The sequence below is a fragment of the Etheostoma cragini genome, chromosome 6, assembly GCF_013103735.1.
Source record: "Etheostoma cragini isolate CJK2018 chromosome 6, CSU_Ecrag_1.0, whole genome shotgun sequence".
NCBI classification, from domain to species: Eukaryota; Metazoa; Chordata; class Actinopteri; order Perciformes; family Percidae; genus Etheostoma; species Etheostoma cragini.
In genome coordinates, this window is record NC_048412.1 from 23,127,793 (window position 1) to 23,145,678 (window position 17,886).

The 17,886-nt window shown below is 38.9% G+C and overlaps 2 protein-coding genes across 8 annotated transcripts in view; one reads left to right on the top strand and one right to left on the bottom strand.

Moving 5' to 3' along the window:
- Positions 1-8,700, top strand: part of scn1ba (sodium channel, voltage-gated, type I, beta a) — a 13,448-nt gene extending 4,748 nt beyond the window's left edge. The window contains exons 2-7 of one of the 3 annotated variants that reach the window (XM_034874847.1): positions 3,873-3,976; positions 4,565-4,731; positions 6,256-6,493; positions 6,867-7,008; positions 7,294-7,365; positions 7,769-8,697. In XM_034874847.1, coding sequence (XP_034730738.1) covers positions 4,615-4,731; positions 6,256-6,493; positions 6,867-7,008; positions 7,294-7,360 — 564 coding nt within the window. In that variant the 5' untranslated portion in view covers positions 3,873-3,976; positions 4,565-4,614 and the 3' untranslated portion in view covers positions 7,361-7,365; positions 7,769-8,697. Of the gene's footprint in view, positions 1-3,872; positions 3,977-4,564; positions 4,732-6,255; positions 6,494-6,866; positions 7,009-7,293; positions 7,366-7,746 lie in introns of all 3 variants that reach the window. The other 2 variants (XM_034874846.1, XM_034874845.1) reach the window with 2 other exon arrangements.
- Positions 8,701-13,599: 4,899 nt separating this feature from the next.
- gramd1a (GRAM domain containing 1A) overlaps positions 13,600-17,886 on the bottom strand; it is a 33,699-nt gene continuing 29,412 nt past the window's right edge. For all 5 annotated transcript variants that reach the window (XM_034873888.1, XM_034873890.1, XM_034873889.1 and 2 more), the window contains 3 exons: positions 16,300-16,407; positions 15,377-15,497; positions 13,600-15,162 (listed from right to left, as the gene is read on the bottom strand). In XM_034873888.1, coding sequence (XP_034729779.1) covers positions 15,055-15,162; positions 15,377-15,497; positions 16,300-16,407 — 337 coding nt within the window. In that variant the 3' untranslated portion in view covers positions 13,600-15,054. The remainder of the gene's footprint in view (positions 15,163-15,376; positions 15,498-16,299; positions 16,408-17,886) is intronic.

Here is a 17,886-nt window from a genome sequence, read left to right on the forward strand (position 1 = left end):
GGGGGGGGGGGGGGGGGGGGGGGGGGATGACCTTCTACACAGCTTGATTTGTATTTGCATTACATAAGAGCTTGGAACCCATCAGTTTCTCAATTATTATTTTGAACATCATCAACAATGGTTACATGTGTAATACTTTGATTTAATTTTTATTTTCACCTTAAGTCAGTAAGAACTAAAAGAGAATGAACATGGGACTCACATTTGTCACGTGGCCAGACATATACCAAAATACATAAATGCTTACGTGTCTGCGGGATGTATAAACAAACGATGGATCGCTAGCATGTTTGCCACATCAACTTACAAAGTAATAATGTGTCAGACTTATGTCATTTTTAGTGTTTGTGCAGTTCTGCCAGTAAACAGCCACAACTTCTGACTTGTGTATCTTTAACCTTGCATTTTGGAATATAATTCTTCACAGTCGTGTCATCACAATTCAAAAACTAATAACATTAGTAATGGCTCAATCCCATTTAGGATTTCTTGTTCCTATGCCTTTTTTCTAGCAGATATTTGGGCTTGTTAACGCAGAAAAAACATAACATTAATAGGTCCTCGCCCCATTTAGGTACGTTAGTGAGCCAGTATGCACGACAGCAGGGCCTCAGAGCTGGAGCACCTTAACAAAGTCATAAATCGTGTTGTTAGCTACACCTGTGCTTTTTCTGCTTTGACACATCAAAATGCCCGGCCATAACATACTTTGTAGAGATTGCTGTGGGACAAGAGAAGCTCAGAGTGTCATCAACGAGTTTAATAGACTACTGAGCCGAGGTTTTTTTTATGAGAAAAAGAATAAACGTTCACCTTGTGTTTCATTCCTCAAAAAGATTTGGATCTACTTTACAGAACAAAATGTCATTGAACATGCAGTACTGAGAGCCTTTGTGCATAATTTGCAGAGAACAGAGCTTGCAACAGAGAGGAATTAAGTGAGACCAATATACTAGACAACAAACTATTTGTTCCCTTTTTTTTTTTTTACTTGTTACTTCTTTGCATTTTTGCCCATTCATTATTTTCCACAGTAGAAAGAAGGGCACATTTTGGTAGAAAAAGAAAATAGAAATGTGGCAAAGCACTCAAGTTGGATTTAGTTATAATTGTAATGTTATCACCTTGTGAGCTTTTAGCTTCTTCTTTACTTTTTAGGGTTTACTCATTGATTTTAGTGTTTTTTTTGTTTGTAAATCAAATGTTGAAAGTCTTGTTTTGGTTTTTGCACTCCAGAAAATAGAAATTCCGCTGTTGAACTAATAGAGCATCTTTTGAAAGACCGAGAAGCAGGCAGGGATTTCTCCTGCTCGCTCTATACTGATAAACTTGTGCACCGTTGCTTTACCAGCGCTGACAATGTGACAGCTATGTAGAGTGAAATGAAAGCGACACTCTCGGAGCAGTGAGCTACAGTGGTCTACTTGTTCCAATGGAAAGACTGTTGCTCGCTTGGTTACAAAGGAAATGTCATGGATTCTTGGTATTTCCACAGGTTACGTATGCCTACAGTACATGCATGTGTTTCTGTCTGTGGGCACCCGGCCATGGAAACAGATGCTGTTCTCCCTCATCCCTTTTGCTGTCGCTTATCCAATTTTCCTTTCTCCACCTCTCTTATGTTCAGTTCAGCAAATAACCTTGATCCTTTTTGTATTTCCTTTAGCTCCCGGCAACAGGCTAAGCTAGCTAACCTCAGTGGGTTGATGGTCTAATGTGAAACTAAAGCTATAGATCAGTTTTTTGCTTTGTAGGCCTCAGCGGTATACAGCAATTGATATTAGGGATTAAGCAGCGAGCAGCCAGCACCCCTGTTAGGGAAAAAAAACTCTTAATCTGCAATTTCTGGAATATCTGTTTGCATAATCCTGAACCTCAGTCCACCGATTACGCAATGTATTTGCATTTTGATGCTCTGTGTCCTGCAGCTGTTGGTGAGACTTTTTGCTGAGGTAGTTTGGTGGCTCTGTCTTTGTCTACCTTGCACTTTGGATGCACATTTCCTCACGTGTCTGCTTGCAACTTCATCTTCATCTTCATCTCTCTCTCTCTCTCTCTCACTCTTTGGACAGGCAGCATCATCAATGCTCACCTTGCACAATCTCGCCTCTCGCTGCATCACTAACCTCCCTCAGGATTACGGCCTCACGCTGTCTGTGTGTGTTGTCCTGAAACATTTTCATCTGCCTCTGTTTGTGTTCATGTCCTGCAACTGACTTTGCTGACTCTTTTAAGTTTTTTTTCTTGATGTCTGTCAATCATGTGCTTGCTTGTTGTAATATGTCTCCTCTCTCTGTCTTAAAGGGGTCACCTCATTTCCTCATAGCAGTCAATATGCCGGCCATTTCAAACCCTTCTGTGTTTCTCTGCATGGGATGTCTCGCTCTTGTGTGACCCTGTCTTTCTGTCTCTTTCTTCCTGTTCTCCTGGTCTTTTCTACACAGCAGAAGCTGATAGGATACTCACAGACTTGAGTCAAATATCACTGCATACTAATGTTTAATTAAACACAAAAGATTTGGCGGTGTCTCATTTTTTATATTGGCATTAAGTAACGATGGATCGTCCGCTCTTGGCAGCCGAGGATTGGCTGTGGCACAGACAGCTGATGCATCTTACAGCAGCCGATAATTAACTAAAACAATCAAGTCACATTTGGAACGGACAGGCCAAAGCTAATTAGAGCTTTGTTTGTGCTTTCTGTGAATTGTAAGTGAAACCAGTTCTCTAAGCAGTTCATGAGAAGCTGCAGATGCTGTTTGACCCAGGTCTGTTGTAATCTAGAGGTCCTAATGCAGACCCACCTACCAGAAAACCTAAAAACCCAAGAACCCTGTTTTGTAGGTTCAGACGTTCAAGTTTTCCTCACCTGAGTTGTCATGGGGGGTCTCAGAGTAAATGTTGGAGAGTTAAATAACACATGTTTTAAAATGAATTCCAACAGATACATTGAAAACTAGATGAGTGTTGACTTGTACTCATCTGATAAGATTGTGGGGACACATCAAGTAAAATAGGTTGCGAATTACTGATCAAACTACTTTGTTATGTATTATATTTACATATCTAAGACTGAGACCAGAAATAGCAGTACTAATACCTCAATGCGCAGGAACAACTGTGTGCACACATCTGCAAGTAGGACAAACATTATTTATCTGGTGTCTCTCATTAGAGGTTGCTACGTTCCCTCATCTCAGCAATTAAGCTGAAGAGACAACTGTTATTACTGAACGATGTCCAAAACTATAAAAATGTACGAGTCGGCACTAGCCTTTAGGTTTTCATCAATGCATGCTGCATTTTTATGCATTTCAACAAAATGCAATAGATTACCTGTTCAAATGTGGCTTTTGTACAATAACTCAGCAAAATTATTTACATTATGTTCTTAACATTCTCTCATTTTCCTTCCCTTTTTTCTCTTCCCTCCCTCTTCCTTCTCTGCAGTGCATCCAGCGGCACTAGGCATCTTCCCTCCTGCTTCCCCAGCTCTCCATGCTTTTGCTGAAATAGCTGTTACTACTGAAGCCTGTGCTAACATTCTCTTTATTTCCTCCTCCCTCATTCCTCCCCTCCATGTGATTCTGCAGTGTGGTGGCATTTCTATTTGTATGCTTCCTTTAAAAAGTCACACTGTGTTGCTGCAACATTTGAATCCCAGGGAGTAAAATGTTTTTTAGCTGTTGTGCAGTTCTGCCCATACTTTCTTTTAAATATTTGTATAATGGACAATGGGGCCATGGACAATGTGGAGTCTCTGTGAATCGCAACCACACATTTAATGATTTCAGTTCATCTGAGTTGTGTTTCCTGTCCTCTCCCTCATCTCCCTCATCCCACCTTGTGATTAGAAACAAACGCATCCCCAGAGGTCAAAGTTGAGAATAGCACAAGATCTTTGGTTGAGGGCCATGCTGAGGCATCAGTGGAAACTGCAAGGTGCAGTGTGAGAAAGAAACATTTGAAGTTACAGGTGTGTTACTACCGGCCGACGAGAAGTACGTGTAATGATGATGATGGCATATATAGACTCACGCTTCTATATATGAATTTAGCTCACTCACCAGATAACAGAATGTAAGAAACTAATACCGCACACTGCAACCTCTTTATTTCCCCTCAGTTTCATGGATCAAAAACACCTAAAATGTAAATACTACAAAACTATAAAACCGAATGACCATATTAAGAACAATCTAAGAACTGAAATGATGAGTGGAAATAAAAAAATGCAAGAAAAAAATCCATGCCCAACACAAAAGAAAAAAAGAAATGCATGCAATGAACATTGGGAGCAAGCACGCAAAATCAGAAAGTTGCAGTAGCTAAAGTTATAGCTCTGGCTATTGTTTAGTACTGTTGTGACAGTTTGGCTGCAAGTACTGGGATACTGGAAACAACAGAGCTCTCGTGTATCATCCTATCGAGTCACAGGTTCAAAAAGAGGATGAGGGCTCCCATGGCTCTTACCTCTGAACCCTGTGGCCTGCAAATAGACAAAGGGAAATAAAGTTATACAGGAGGTTTCTAACTCTGTTTTTTCATCATTTTCACTCTGTAGCATCTCTGTGCTATGGAGCCTGCGTGGAGGTTGACTCGGACACAGAGGCCATGGCCAACGTAGGCTTCAAACTTGGCTGCATTTCCTGCAAGATGAGAAGCGAGGTGCCCGCTACGGCCTCAGTCGACTGGTACTTTAAGGCTTCAGATGAGACCAACTTCACCCATGTGAGTAATAGTAAGATGTATAACAAGGCAAGCTCTAAAGAAAGCAGCTCATAGTTGCAACCTAAAAGAATAGTTCATCATTTTAGAAAATACACTTCTCTTCTTGCAGAAAATAAAATGAGACAATCAATACCACTCTTAAGTTTGTCTGGTAAATACAGCAGCCAAATAGCAGCTAAGCTTAGCACAAGACTGGAAACAGGGGGAAACAGCTTGCCTAGTTAGGGCCTACAAGTACCTCTAAACCTCGCCCATTAGCACTTTTCACTGTATCTCATTCCATCCAAACTAAAATACAGTATGAGTATAAATTTGACAAACTTTCTTTCTTTTTTACGGGTCATTATTTGGCAGACTATTTCTCGTCAACATTATGAAGTTGCCAGACAACCATTTGTTTTCCAGAGCCAGGCTAACAGTATGTCCCGTGTCCAATCTCTATGCTAAGTTAAGCTACCCATCTCCTGTAGCTTCATATGTAACGTAACGTAATTCTTATCATCTAACTCTCAACCGTTTTTGGGCCAGAACTGAAAACACTCATTCAGCAATAAAGAAGTAAAACTAAAGTATTATTATTACTGTATACTTTCCCCCACCAAATTTGACCAACCTGACTCCCATACCATCAGCAAGTTGGACATTACATGCCACAGCTGTGGACTTAGCCAGTATGCAAGTATGCTAAAATTGCAGGAGATAATTTAGCATTATGATTTACTGCCTTTTAAGTACTTAAGCACCTTTTAATGCTAAGATTACAGACAGATAGTAGTGGTGGATATCAGTAACAAAATCAGCATAGTCAAGACTAAAGAAAAGGTTTTAGTTACACCGTTAATTTAATGTCAATCACATGAATAAATGTTTTCTCCTTAATGCAATACCTTATCATGTGTCCAGATAAAGCAATTTATAAAATAAGCACAAAGCCCCAAATATATCCATCACAACAGCCTGACAACAGGGTTGTACTGGATGTCTTCTTTTCTGGGAAGCGGCTGCAATGCATTTGTCATTTTATGACAGGCATTTCCCTCCCTGTGTCAACTGGAAGACAGTACCTTTGCTGAACAAAGCAGCCCTCACCAGGCGAAGTAAAGAGGCCATTACAGTGGTTTCCAGCAGGAGAGATCCCATTAGCCTTTAGCCTTCATTAGGACTCTCTATCTGTTAATTTACCGTGAAGTGCAGGGGTGATGCATCTCGATCAATACAGAAATACAGCAGCCGTGCTGATATGGAGACTAGCTATTTGTTTGCTCTAGGATGACAGGGAAACTGAAATGCAAAATTGGGAAGGGTATAAATTAATCAAAAAAGCTAACCAAAACTTGGTGAAAAGTCACACTAGATTTGTGAAACAGAAACATATGTTCCCATCATGGAAGGTTTGCTTAAATATAATAATAATAATAATACATTTTCCCCTTGCCTGAAGCCCCTGTTTGCTTTGCTGAATGTCCAAGTTCTCTATTTTGGTTTGTTTCCTTTTTAAAGAAATCTTCTGTTATTCTCTTCCAGTTATACCACTATGAAAATGAAAACCCCTCTATCATTGACCCGCGTTTCTATGACCGCCTGGACTGGAACGGCACCAAGGGCAGCACGGACCTGCAGGATGGTTCTATCTTTATCCTCAATGTGACCTTCAATGACACAGGAACCTACAAGTGCATATTCAGCCGCACCCTCATATATCCCAACTACGAGTTTTCAACTGAACCCAACATGACTATCGTCATGAAAGTGGTGCCACAAGGTAAGAACAAAGAGGAGGGGTGTTGTACCATCTGTTTGAGCGGGGAAGAAGGAAACTAAATTAGCCCTCTTACTCAAACTGGGTGCTTATAGGGACAAGTGCTGAAACTACCACAGAGGTGTCCCCCAAGGTTCAATGCTTGGTCCTCTGAATTGTTATTACGTGAGCAGGACATTAAACCATTGTGGCCTTTACTTGTAGGTAAACTTAATCAGCAGCAGGATTAATGACGTGAATTATGACACTGTAATTCAGGAAAGGAGGTCATGACATATTACTTATCCTTTTAAATAGTATACACTGAATCTAACCTCCTTTCTATAGGAACACAGATACATAATGTTTTACCTTATCCCCTTTTCTGTCTCTGTAGTCACCAGGGGACTGGCATCCATCTTGTCTGAGGTGATGATGTATGTCTCCATCATCGGGCTGCAGGTATGGCTCGTAATTGAGATGATTTACTGCTACAGGAAGATTGCAGCAGCGGGAGAGGAAGCTTTGAGAGAGAGCGCGTGAGTAACACTTTAAAACCGTCAAACACAAACATAGCCAGCCTCTCTTCAGTGCCAGACCATTCCCAGATCCTGCTGGGTAGTCCAAATGTCTCTACCGACCACTTTCACCTTTGTTTTTCCTTTCTGACATTGTTTGGAAAGTGTAGACTTATCGATTTCAATCTGCTCTTTTCAAAATAACAAACATGTTCCTTCTTCCTCACTGTATTGCTATATTTTTATGATTGGGATTAACTGTTCTTAACCATCTGTTTCTCCTTTCCCCCACTATCTTTCCTTCAGGGCGGAGTATTTAGCTATAGCATCAGAAAGTAAAGGTAATTGTGCAGGCGTTCAAGTGGCAGAATAGCATTGGTAAGTCTGGATTTTTCACATCTGAATTCAGTTGCTTCTTGTGATTTCCTTTGTTATTTCAAAATATATATATATATATATATATATATATATATATATATATATATATATATATATATATATATATATATATATATATATATATATACACTTATATGACATCATGTCAATGCATTTCAAGCTTTTTGCTTGCTATTTAACAAACTGTTTTCATTCCAACCTATGTTATCTTGTCTGACATACCTTACATTACATAATACATTTTATTTAGATTCTAGATAAAGCTTTGTGTTCTTTTCAAATCAGCCTAATTGTGCTTTGAGATAGTTAACAATGTGTTACTGTTACTTTTGTCTTTTACATTATTCATTTTCCTGACAGTATTATGTTTTTCCAATTAAAGTCGAGGAAGAATTCAAGAAAGCTTCCCTGAGGAATCTCACATTGCCTCTTTCATGCCTTCTCCTCTTACCGTCACTCACATCCTGCCATCCTTTCCACAAGATGGAAAAATCAAACCACAGAATGAAGAAAGATCTTCATAGGAAGTTTTTTTCAAGTGACTTTCTAAAGATGGAAAGGACTAAATGTATCCTGTTTTGAGGGGCAGGAAAGGTGTATAAGGTTGTAGTCCAATGGGACAGAGGAAGAAGGTTGAACTGTGTATGCACAGATTATTTTGTATAGATATTATAGGCCTACATTGCAAATACACTGTCTGCATGCTTGTGAGCTAATCAAAATGACCAACATCATGCTTCTGATATTCAGTCATGTTTTATATTTAATTTCACACTGTGTGTAACCAATAAGGGTTTCATAAAGCAACTAAAAGCTGTCAGTGTTTCCTCTGTTGGGTTTATGAAGTTGTTGCACATAAAAACAGCTTTTAATGATACATTTGAAGCATAAATATATATATATATATATATATATATATATATATATATATATATATATATATATATATATATATATATATATATATATATATATATATATATATATACATACATATGCACACACAGTATATAGATTTATTTTACTTTTAAATTCTAGTAATACTTAATTTGAGTGCACTTTGTCTTACTGTTTGGATTTAAAGCTACTGAAAGGACAGAGGAAACATTGCTGCAAAAGCTGAAATTTGGGCCTGAAATCATTTTATCATTTCATTCTCACCAAAGAAAAACAAATACTTGGCAGAATTTCAACAAAATTAGCCTTATTGGGAAACAATGTCAATGGTCTAACTCTTTTATTCTAAACTTGCTGATTTTAATTAAGCGGTCATGAGAACATGAGATGAACGGCCTCTTTTGGAGCAGTTATAAAGAAATATAAATCACAATTGTACTGTATTGAATGTGAATTCTGCTAAATGTTAAGCTTCTCTCTTGATTGATTGGATGATTGATTGAAAAAGTTATTGAACAACAATCAAGAGGTGTTCAAAAGAATACACACAAAGGCTTGTTTCCATGTGGTCCTTAAAAAGTCTTAGTCTAGTCAACCTTTGGTCTGACCCATGGGAAAATACAATAGTAGTCAGTCAAGGTTATATGTGATCTAAGCGACCTCCAAGCATACCATTATATGCTTAGTCGATCAAGGTCAATTCAGGGGTTGAATATTGGGGGCCCTAATGTCACAGTGATACACACAAAAAGTATTAATATCTGCTTCTAAAGACGCTATTTTTACATAATTTATGTCTATACATTAATTTTGAATGTTGATCCTTTACACACAACCATCTAGATAGAACTTGTTCTGAATGTAAATGTGCTTTATGTCCTACATGGGGGTACCCTCACCCAAAACTACCTTATTTTGATCCAAGGAAGTTCAATTAAAAACATTAGATAGGGCCCGTGCACCGAACGCGTACAAGCACCTTATTGAAATTGAAGGAATTTCTTATTTATTAATTAATACTAAGTGTGAATATTCCCATATTGAGGGGTTTACACATGCCCAAAAACTTACCAATATTTGCACATGCATCAGGATTGGTAAAAATGTCATATTTTTATGGGTTTCTTACTTGGGTGTGACAAAGTGGCATTCGTTTTCAAAGCCTTAAGCTCCTTGCCTTTAACTTTCATGTAAATCAACAAAAGTGATACACATATGTAACATGTTCAGATCTTCAAAAAACACTTTTTGGGCATGTTTCCTAAATTCAACAGAAAGTCATCCATTTAAAATTTTAAGGGGAATTTTCTCGCCATTTCTAGGCATTGTACTTTAACAACTGCCCATAGAGATTTAACCCAATTGACTGAAATTTACAGAAAAGTTTTCATCAACAGGCATGGTTGTCGTGTGGCAGCCATTTTGCGCGTTTGACTATGAAACAGGAAGTTATAACTCCAATGAACATTGTCCAATCTATTGTCATGAATCATGCTTGATAGGAGTAAAGACCTGAGGACATCTACATTCCAAAATTAGATTACTCGTTACTGAAAAAAGTAACGCTGTTAGTACCGCTGTTATTTATAATGCCGTTATTCCCATCACTGCTTTTAATAAATGATGTAGGAGGGTATAGATTGACTGGACTATCTGGAGAGTTTTGAGGTATCCGCTTCCAGATAAAGGAACATACATTCATTAGTCATCATACATAGGTTCAAATTATTGGAAAACCGTAGAGCCAGTCATGTTATCAATGTTTCAGGCTGTAAAAGCAACCAAGATGAGCTCCTGTTTTACCTTAACCCAGACAACAGTAATGTTTGATTGCGGTAATTTCCCAGAGCTTAAGATGGCAAATCAACCATGAAAAAGGTTATGCAATAATCCAAAGAACTTTAAAGTTCTATATTCCATCTATTGATATTCCAGTGGGATTCCCTGTTAAATAAAGCCTGTTCAGCATACCACTATTCTGTTAAAACTGTCTGTGTGTTGTTAAAAAACTGTGAGGAGCATAAATGGCACCAAATGCCAAGTGTGACTTCCTTTGAAATACTGTATGGAAAGCCCTCTGATGATCAACTTGTAGTACCCCCCCAAAAAGCAACTTTACCAATTGACCTGAAGTGATGAACATGTCACCTTTAGCTTTCCCACTGATGTTTCACACAAATGTCTTGGTGTTTTTGAAATAACTTAAAAGGTGCTCTGCCACACAAAACCATTTTTACTTGCATTTTTTGAAATATGTTAGGACTGTTTGTGTTATGTCATGAATGTGAAAATGAACTGCTACCTCCTCTGTAAGCTCTAGCCACTGAAAAGAAATAAGCGGAGAAATCAGGCCAAATACAAAAGCAGGTCAATCTGACGTTTCGTTGCCTGAGCTCATTACTATTCATGAGCTTGCTCAGTTGCTCTGGGTAAAGGATGGTGATAGCACACTACCACACTAGAATGGCTTGAAACAAGGTAACCAAGGCATTTCTTCCACAAAAAAATGTTAGAGTCCATGGTAGAACTTCAGACATTACCACAAAGTAATAAAATACATGTGGCAGGGCACCCTTAAGGGCTTGGCCAATCGCTGTACATATGTAGCCTATAACTGCCGTGGGAAAACGTACCACAAAACCTGTCCAGTGTGCCTCCCAGGGTGAAGCCAGGGGTAACCAAAAATAAAAAAGGCTAAGCTTTGTTACAAACCTTAAGTGTTTGTAAAAACAGCTGTGCTTGCCTCTCTTTCTCAGACGGTCGGGAAACACCAAATGGCAGCCAAAGACTGCCGTTTTGCATGTTTACTGTTCATCTCTTTCTAACCAAAAGTGAGTTTGATACATCTTGAGACACTGAGAAGAAGGGAACACACACACAAACTCATGAATTAACATACAGATTGATGGCATGCTGCATACTGGAAGATGCACAGTATCAACCCACAGTGTCCAATGACATACAAGCTAATAAAAGGTAAAGAAAAATAGAAAACAAGTGATACCTCCTCCATTCAAGCTCTGCTACACATTACTTACTACAGATAGAACTGTAGTTTCCTCTTCATGTGTAGGTGTAGAAATGTTGCTTGCCACAAAAAAAAAGCAATACACCCAGGAAAAAATAAAATTTGTGAGAAAAATCGGCCATATCTCATTCTTTTCATTTTAAATAAGTAAATGTGTTGGTGTTAGGGACATTCAGCCTGATGCATCTTCAGTTCACACTAGTTAATTTCCGTTTTTGTAGAACATAATGATTGAAGGCAAAAATAAAATGTTTCTATTTAACACCCGCGAACATAGGTTTATACTTAATGCATATTAATTTGCTCTGACTGACCAACACCTGCCCTTGAATCTTTGAACAGCTAGGTTAATGGTCATTAAGTATTAATCACATTTTTTTTAACTTGTACAAGATGATCAAATGGACGCATTTCACTACATGTCAGGCTCGTAGCCAAGATTTTAGAAATACCCCAACACGTCCCTTCTCTCCCCTCAAAAAAAAAGTCCAGACATCAGAGAAAAAAATATTTCTGTTGCATTTTTCAAAATTTCCCTCCTTAGTATTACGGTTTAAAATAGTGTTACAGAGCCTTCACTTTTATTTTAATCAACACATATAAATAAAACACCATTGAGCAAATTATTTTTAAGGCAAGTTTTTTTTCAAGGCAAGACTACTTACCTTGCCTGGCAGCTGGCGAGAATCACAGGATCACATACAAGCCATCTGGTTAAGTTATGGTGAAAGTTTAAACCTAAAGATGTCACATGACACTTCCCCAGTTGATTACGTACATTACGAAAATTATTTTTGTATCACAGGTTTTCTAAAATGTTATGTGGCATAATCTAAATATGTGCCGATTTACATACATTTCCAGAACAGAAATCTAAACGTTGACAAAAAACGAATTCTTGTGTCATTCTGCTGACATATTAGAGTCAAATGTTTTACAGAGGTGATTTCTGATCTCTCTTTTTATCACTCCACAAATCCTAAATTAAAAAAATACAGCCATAAATTCTGTTTCCCTGAATAACATGTTCTATGAATCCATTTATATATGAACAAACCTCTCTGTAAAACCTAAAGAATATATGAAGAAAACGGTAAAGTTTTGCTGCATGTAAGTGCTACCGAAAGGGAGATTTCTGGCTCAGAGTACGAGAAAAAAAAAAAAAATGTTGCGTAAACAGCCTTCAAAGATAGGCCTACCCGAAGGACAAATATACAAATAGACAACGTGTAGTAAACAAACTCCTAAATTTGCTTTCTTTCCACTAGTCTGAAAGAAGACCCCCAAATCCTAAATTGACCAGTGCAATTACGTTTCTATCTGTTTCAATAAAAATGTTTTTAAAAATGACCTCAGTCGTTGATTGGGAGCTACCATTAGTGATCACAGGTGTATTTTTAGGCACTTTATGCTAGGAGTGACAGAAGAGCAACAGGTGAATATCTGAGAAAAAATAGGAACAACGTGTGTGTGTCTGTGTGTGTGTCAAATTAATAATAAAAACTGCATAGTTCCCCTGTAAACTATTTTATTATTTGATTACCTGAGTAATACATTTCCATTTCCAATTGTTCCAGCTTATCAAATGTGAATATTTCTATCTTCTTTTATGTGAAACTGAATAGTTGGTTTATTTTGTCAACAGATTGTTGGACAAAACAAGCTATTCAAATGTCGAGTTGGGCTTTGGGATATTGTAAAAGACAGTAACAAATGGCAAACAAATAAATGAATAGCGAACGTAAAAGTTCCACTGACGCAAATCTTATAAAAACTAAAGACAAACAGACTCAAAGATGAGCGAGGAGTTGTTGCATGTTTTAGAACTTTCATTTCTCTCCATGGTGCAGTGTACAATCACATCTTTACAGTACATTATCATCCTTGCTCCTCTTCCGTCTTTCATTCTATCCCAGACCCGCTCCCTCCCCCCCTACCGCAATAAATATATCACCACTCTGTTATACGTGTGTGGCCATGCACAGCGTGGCCCACATGCTTCTGTAGCCGCCATTTTCAGTGTAACGGGGTGAGAGAGAGAGAGGGTGATGGGGAAGAGCACATAGAAGAAAGAGAGGAAGAGAGGGGTTGAGTGATGAGAAGAAGAAAACAAAAGATGTTACATCTTCAGAGGCCAGAGTCGAGCGGATGGAGAGGAAAGGCTGAAAATAAACAACATAAAATAATAAAGATAGAAAATGAATTGAATAAAAAGAGAGTGAGTCAAATGAATCTTACAAACACACACAAAAAACAATACTGCAAAACTGATTCCCTTTTTTCCCCCCCACCTGGGCCTATACAGTTCTGATTGGTCCTTTTGTTTTGAAGCCGCCGTCCCAGTTGGACAACGAACTCGCCGACTGTTCCGGTATTTTGGTTTCCACCTGATCCAGTCTACCGTAAATCCTTAACTGTTAATGTCTGGCTGTGTGATACAACGAGTGAGTTATCAAACCAAAAAGGAAATATCCAAATAAACTCCAAAAATATGAACATGTAACATCTGAAACATTGAGGACTTCTTGTGAACACGCACGCACACATCTGTCAGTCAAAATCTTTGCTTATTCTTTTTTTCCCCACTTGCCTCTAGACACATTCACACAAAATTCACCAATATTAATATTATATACTACTTTGTTTGAAACATTCAAAAAGTACTAGCATCACTATTGTCATTATTGCTGTGACCAGTAATCATTCTCGTGTAGCTCCTCTTGGTCCGCACTGCAACAGCAAATCAGAGCACAACATACCCACCAAAGGACTTCTTCAGAGCAAGACAGGACTTCAGATCAAAAGTCACTGATAATAATAAATACTGTAACAGTCCAGTCAGATGCAGCTTGCTGTCCTAACAAATGTCCCAACACACTGATTTTGAAAAAAAGATTTTTCTTTAAAACTCCCAAGGGATTGGGAGGAGTGGGATGGTGTTTGAGATTGATCTTCAGATGAATAACTTACATCTAAAACTAGTGTCAAGTGCCTGGTGTTGAAATGTTTCTCGTCCCCTTTTGTGGAGTATTCAGGGCCTTTGAGGGGGCTTAACTCGAACATGGGGGAACAAATCCCAGACGGAAAGAGCGAGAGAGGCGTCCTGCTCCCTCTCCTCTCTCTCTTATTTGGGTGTTTGTTTGTCACATCCGCACAGCAGGTGGCGCCCCCATTTTTGTTTCAGCAGGCGTTCACTATAGAGGCAAAGGTACCTAACTGTTCTCAGGACTAGGATGAAGAGCTCCCACTTTCCAGAATTATTGATCCAGAGGAAATGTTGCAATGTCAGAAGAGGATCTGAAGTCTGTGATAGTCATAAAATGTAGGGTTATGAAAATAAGGAGGTCTGATTTAAAGTTATTCTGAAATGCGGTTGGCTATTTTGAAATGTCTCTGTGATTCTTGAAGAGTGGATGTCTGAATGGGCCCACCAGTGGCCCGTTCCCATTCACTATGTACAGGGGACTTGCAGCTGCAGGTAAATTATTGCTGTGGTCCTGAAGGCTTCCAGTCGGAACGAGTTCACTGAAGATGTTACTGGTTGAGGCGGAAGCCGAACGTCGCCATTTCAAGTCAGTCTGGAAAGGAGAATTGTGGGTAATGCAGTCCCCCTGCCCTGTCCCTACTCCTGGTATTTTCGATTGAAAAATGAGGGAAAGAACACACTGTGTGCCCCTTTTCTAGTCTACCAGCCTACCAGTGTTTGTTCAGAGATGTGAGACAGTCAGGGGTGGGGGCCCGGCTCAGGCCTCAGTTGGGGACTCTGAGGGTGTGTGGGTGTCATCTGGGGGATCCTGCTGCACCTCTGGGACCACGATACCCCGGTGGAGCTTTTCTAAAGACTGCTTCATCTGGGAGATAAACATGGATGGGGTGGTGGGGGAGGTTGAGAGTGGGGGAGGTGAGAAATACAAGATTACATAACGCTGTGATGACCTAATGCAGTATGAGCACAAGCTGTTTGTGTGACGCATGTGCTTTCTTGCTGACTGGTCCCTGCAGAGGTGCACTTAAAGCATTTCACTTCACATGAGTAATAGAAACACACAAACACAAGGCACACACCTGGTCGAGAAGCGTGACAGAGGACTGCAGGATCTGCTGCCACTTGCTGAGCTGAGCCTGGTGAAATTGCCTTTGAAGCTGTAAGACCTGAGCCCACTCTCCAGCTGTCTGGGGCAAAGGACTGAGGAGAGCATGGGAGGTGGATGAGTGAAAAGGAGAGAACAAGAAAAGAGCAGAGATATTACAATTATTACAGTCTAGTCGCGTTTTCTTAAACCTGAAAATGATTGATTCATTGGCCAATAGGGGACAGCTGAAAAACATCGTAAACACTGACATATTACAGACTGACACTTTTGCTGAAACCTGTTTGCTAACAGTTGCCCATTTACACATCCAGCAGATGCTTAGAAAAATTAGTAATCATTTTAAATTGTGTTTTCTTGACCAGATGAATGTAAGTCCAATTTTCACTCTCTTTCAGCTGTGAAAATTGCTCACAATTTGGTCAAATATATGGCTCTTTAGCTGCTAAATGTTCCATTATGCACACCAGCTAGTAGCTAACTGTGTCTGTCTGCTGTTTGGTGGTGAGAAGGTAGTGTAAGTTTTTGCTTAAAAAACAGCCAAAAACAATGCTGAGGAGAACAGTAAGAGTGAACCAAAACAGTAAAACTTGTGGCCGGTGAAAACCAAAAAGGTATGAGCTGAAAGACATAAAAATACTGCGTAGAGTTGAGGGATAGTTCTTCTTCACCTTTCACGCATCTGATCGGTTGTTAATATTGATAAAAAAGTAATTAGCCTTTTATCTACTCATCAACTTAACTTACCAAAAGGGCAAGAGAGGATTTTTTGCTATGCAATAACGGAATATTATCCACTTCAGATCCCACAGGAATAACTCAGTCTGAAACCACACACCAACAACACAACACAACAGAGAGTCTGTATTTGTATGGAAAAGGGTGGGGTGTGTTTACCTGTCAGCAACAGAATAGGAGTGCCATGTCTCCAGTGTATGGGCCGCTCTTTCCAGAGCATACAGCTTGTAGAAGAGCAGCATGTTGAGGGCCACCAGCACCACCAGACTGATGGGGACAGAGAGACAAGACAGACTGTTATGAAAAGGCTCAAAAACAGTGAAAATGCTTCAACAAATCACTTAGAGAACAGTAAGATATCAACAGTAAGATGCAAATATTTCAATGTTTGACACTTCCATCACAACCCAGCACTTATTCACAACACAATGTTATTTTGTTGCAGGAGAAATCCACCCTGTCACAAATGTTAATGTTGCAAGCAACTACTTCTGTCATTCTGTTCATGTTGCATTACTAAGCGGAATATTTAACTGGTCTTGTATTTTGTTTCCTGTTCATATCTGCACAAATGTATATGTCATTGTGCAATATTTCTAACTTAATACATGAATAAGAACTTCTTTCTAGACATAACAATCATACATTACTGTACAGGGGTTCTGCAGGTTTCTACAAGTGAAATTTAGGACTTTTTAAGACCGTTACGAATGCAATCAAAGACCTATTTTACATTCAAAAATGTATGTGTGTGTGTGTGTGTGTCTCTTTTTGCTGGTGGCTTTTAGGGCAGCAGTAATAGCGCTGTTCTCTGGCCAGATCTCGCTGGACTTGCACTTACCCATATTTGATGAAAGTAACGTTAACAGAGACAAAATTTAATTTACTACATCTAGAGGTAGCTGTTTTTGAGAAGAGATGAGAAGAGCCAACTACACACATAGTCCACACACCACATCTTCACACAATAGCTGGTGTGCTCCGATTTATTCCTTACCAAAAACCCATAGTAAAGACGGAAGGTAGTGCAACGAACAATGATGGCAATAATCCAATCCGATTTTAAAGACCTGTCAAAATTTAATTTCAGACATTTAAACACCTTTCAGGGTTTCCATATGGTGTTGCCATTGACCTCTTACACTTAGTCTTGCATTGCCAGACCTATCATGGTGTTGGATTAAGTACTGTTATTTGTCACATACAATGCAGAGAAATCCAATTACTGCATGATAACCCATTTTAAGTATTAGAAGCAGTGGACAGCTATACATACAGCATTTGGGGAGCAACTTCAGGGGTTCAGTCTCTTGCTCAGGGACGCTAATGTATTCATTTACTCTTTTCTTCCTCATATAACTATTGTAATGCAACTACTGTAATTACCAGATTATCATCTCTTATGTTCACTGTAGTCACACCTGCAACCAAGATTCAGTTGTTTTGGTTTGCTTAATGACCAGCTAGGGGGGGTGGGAGTAGAAGTTCGTGGACTGTATGTGGAAGAACATGACCTGCCATTGTGAGAATGTTTTCATTGTGCAATGCCTTATTGTTAAAAATCAATAAAAAGATTTTTGAAAAGGAAAAAGAAGTTAAGAGGTGTGCTGAGCTTTTGTCCTTTTGCGTTCGTTTTAATGTATAAAAGTAAAATATATATAGCTCCTATATCTTCTCTTACAGAATGCTGCATACTTGCTTTCAGTCACCGGAATTTGATTAATTTCTCAAGTGAACATGAAGCAA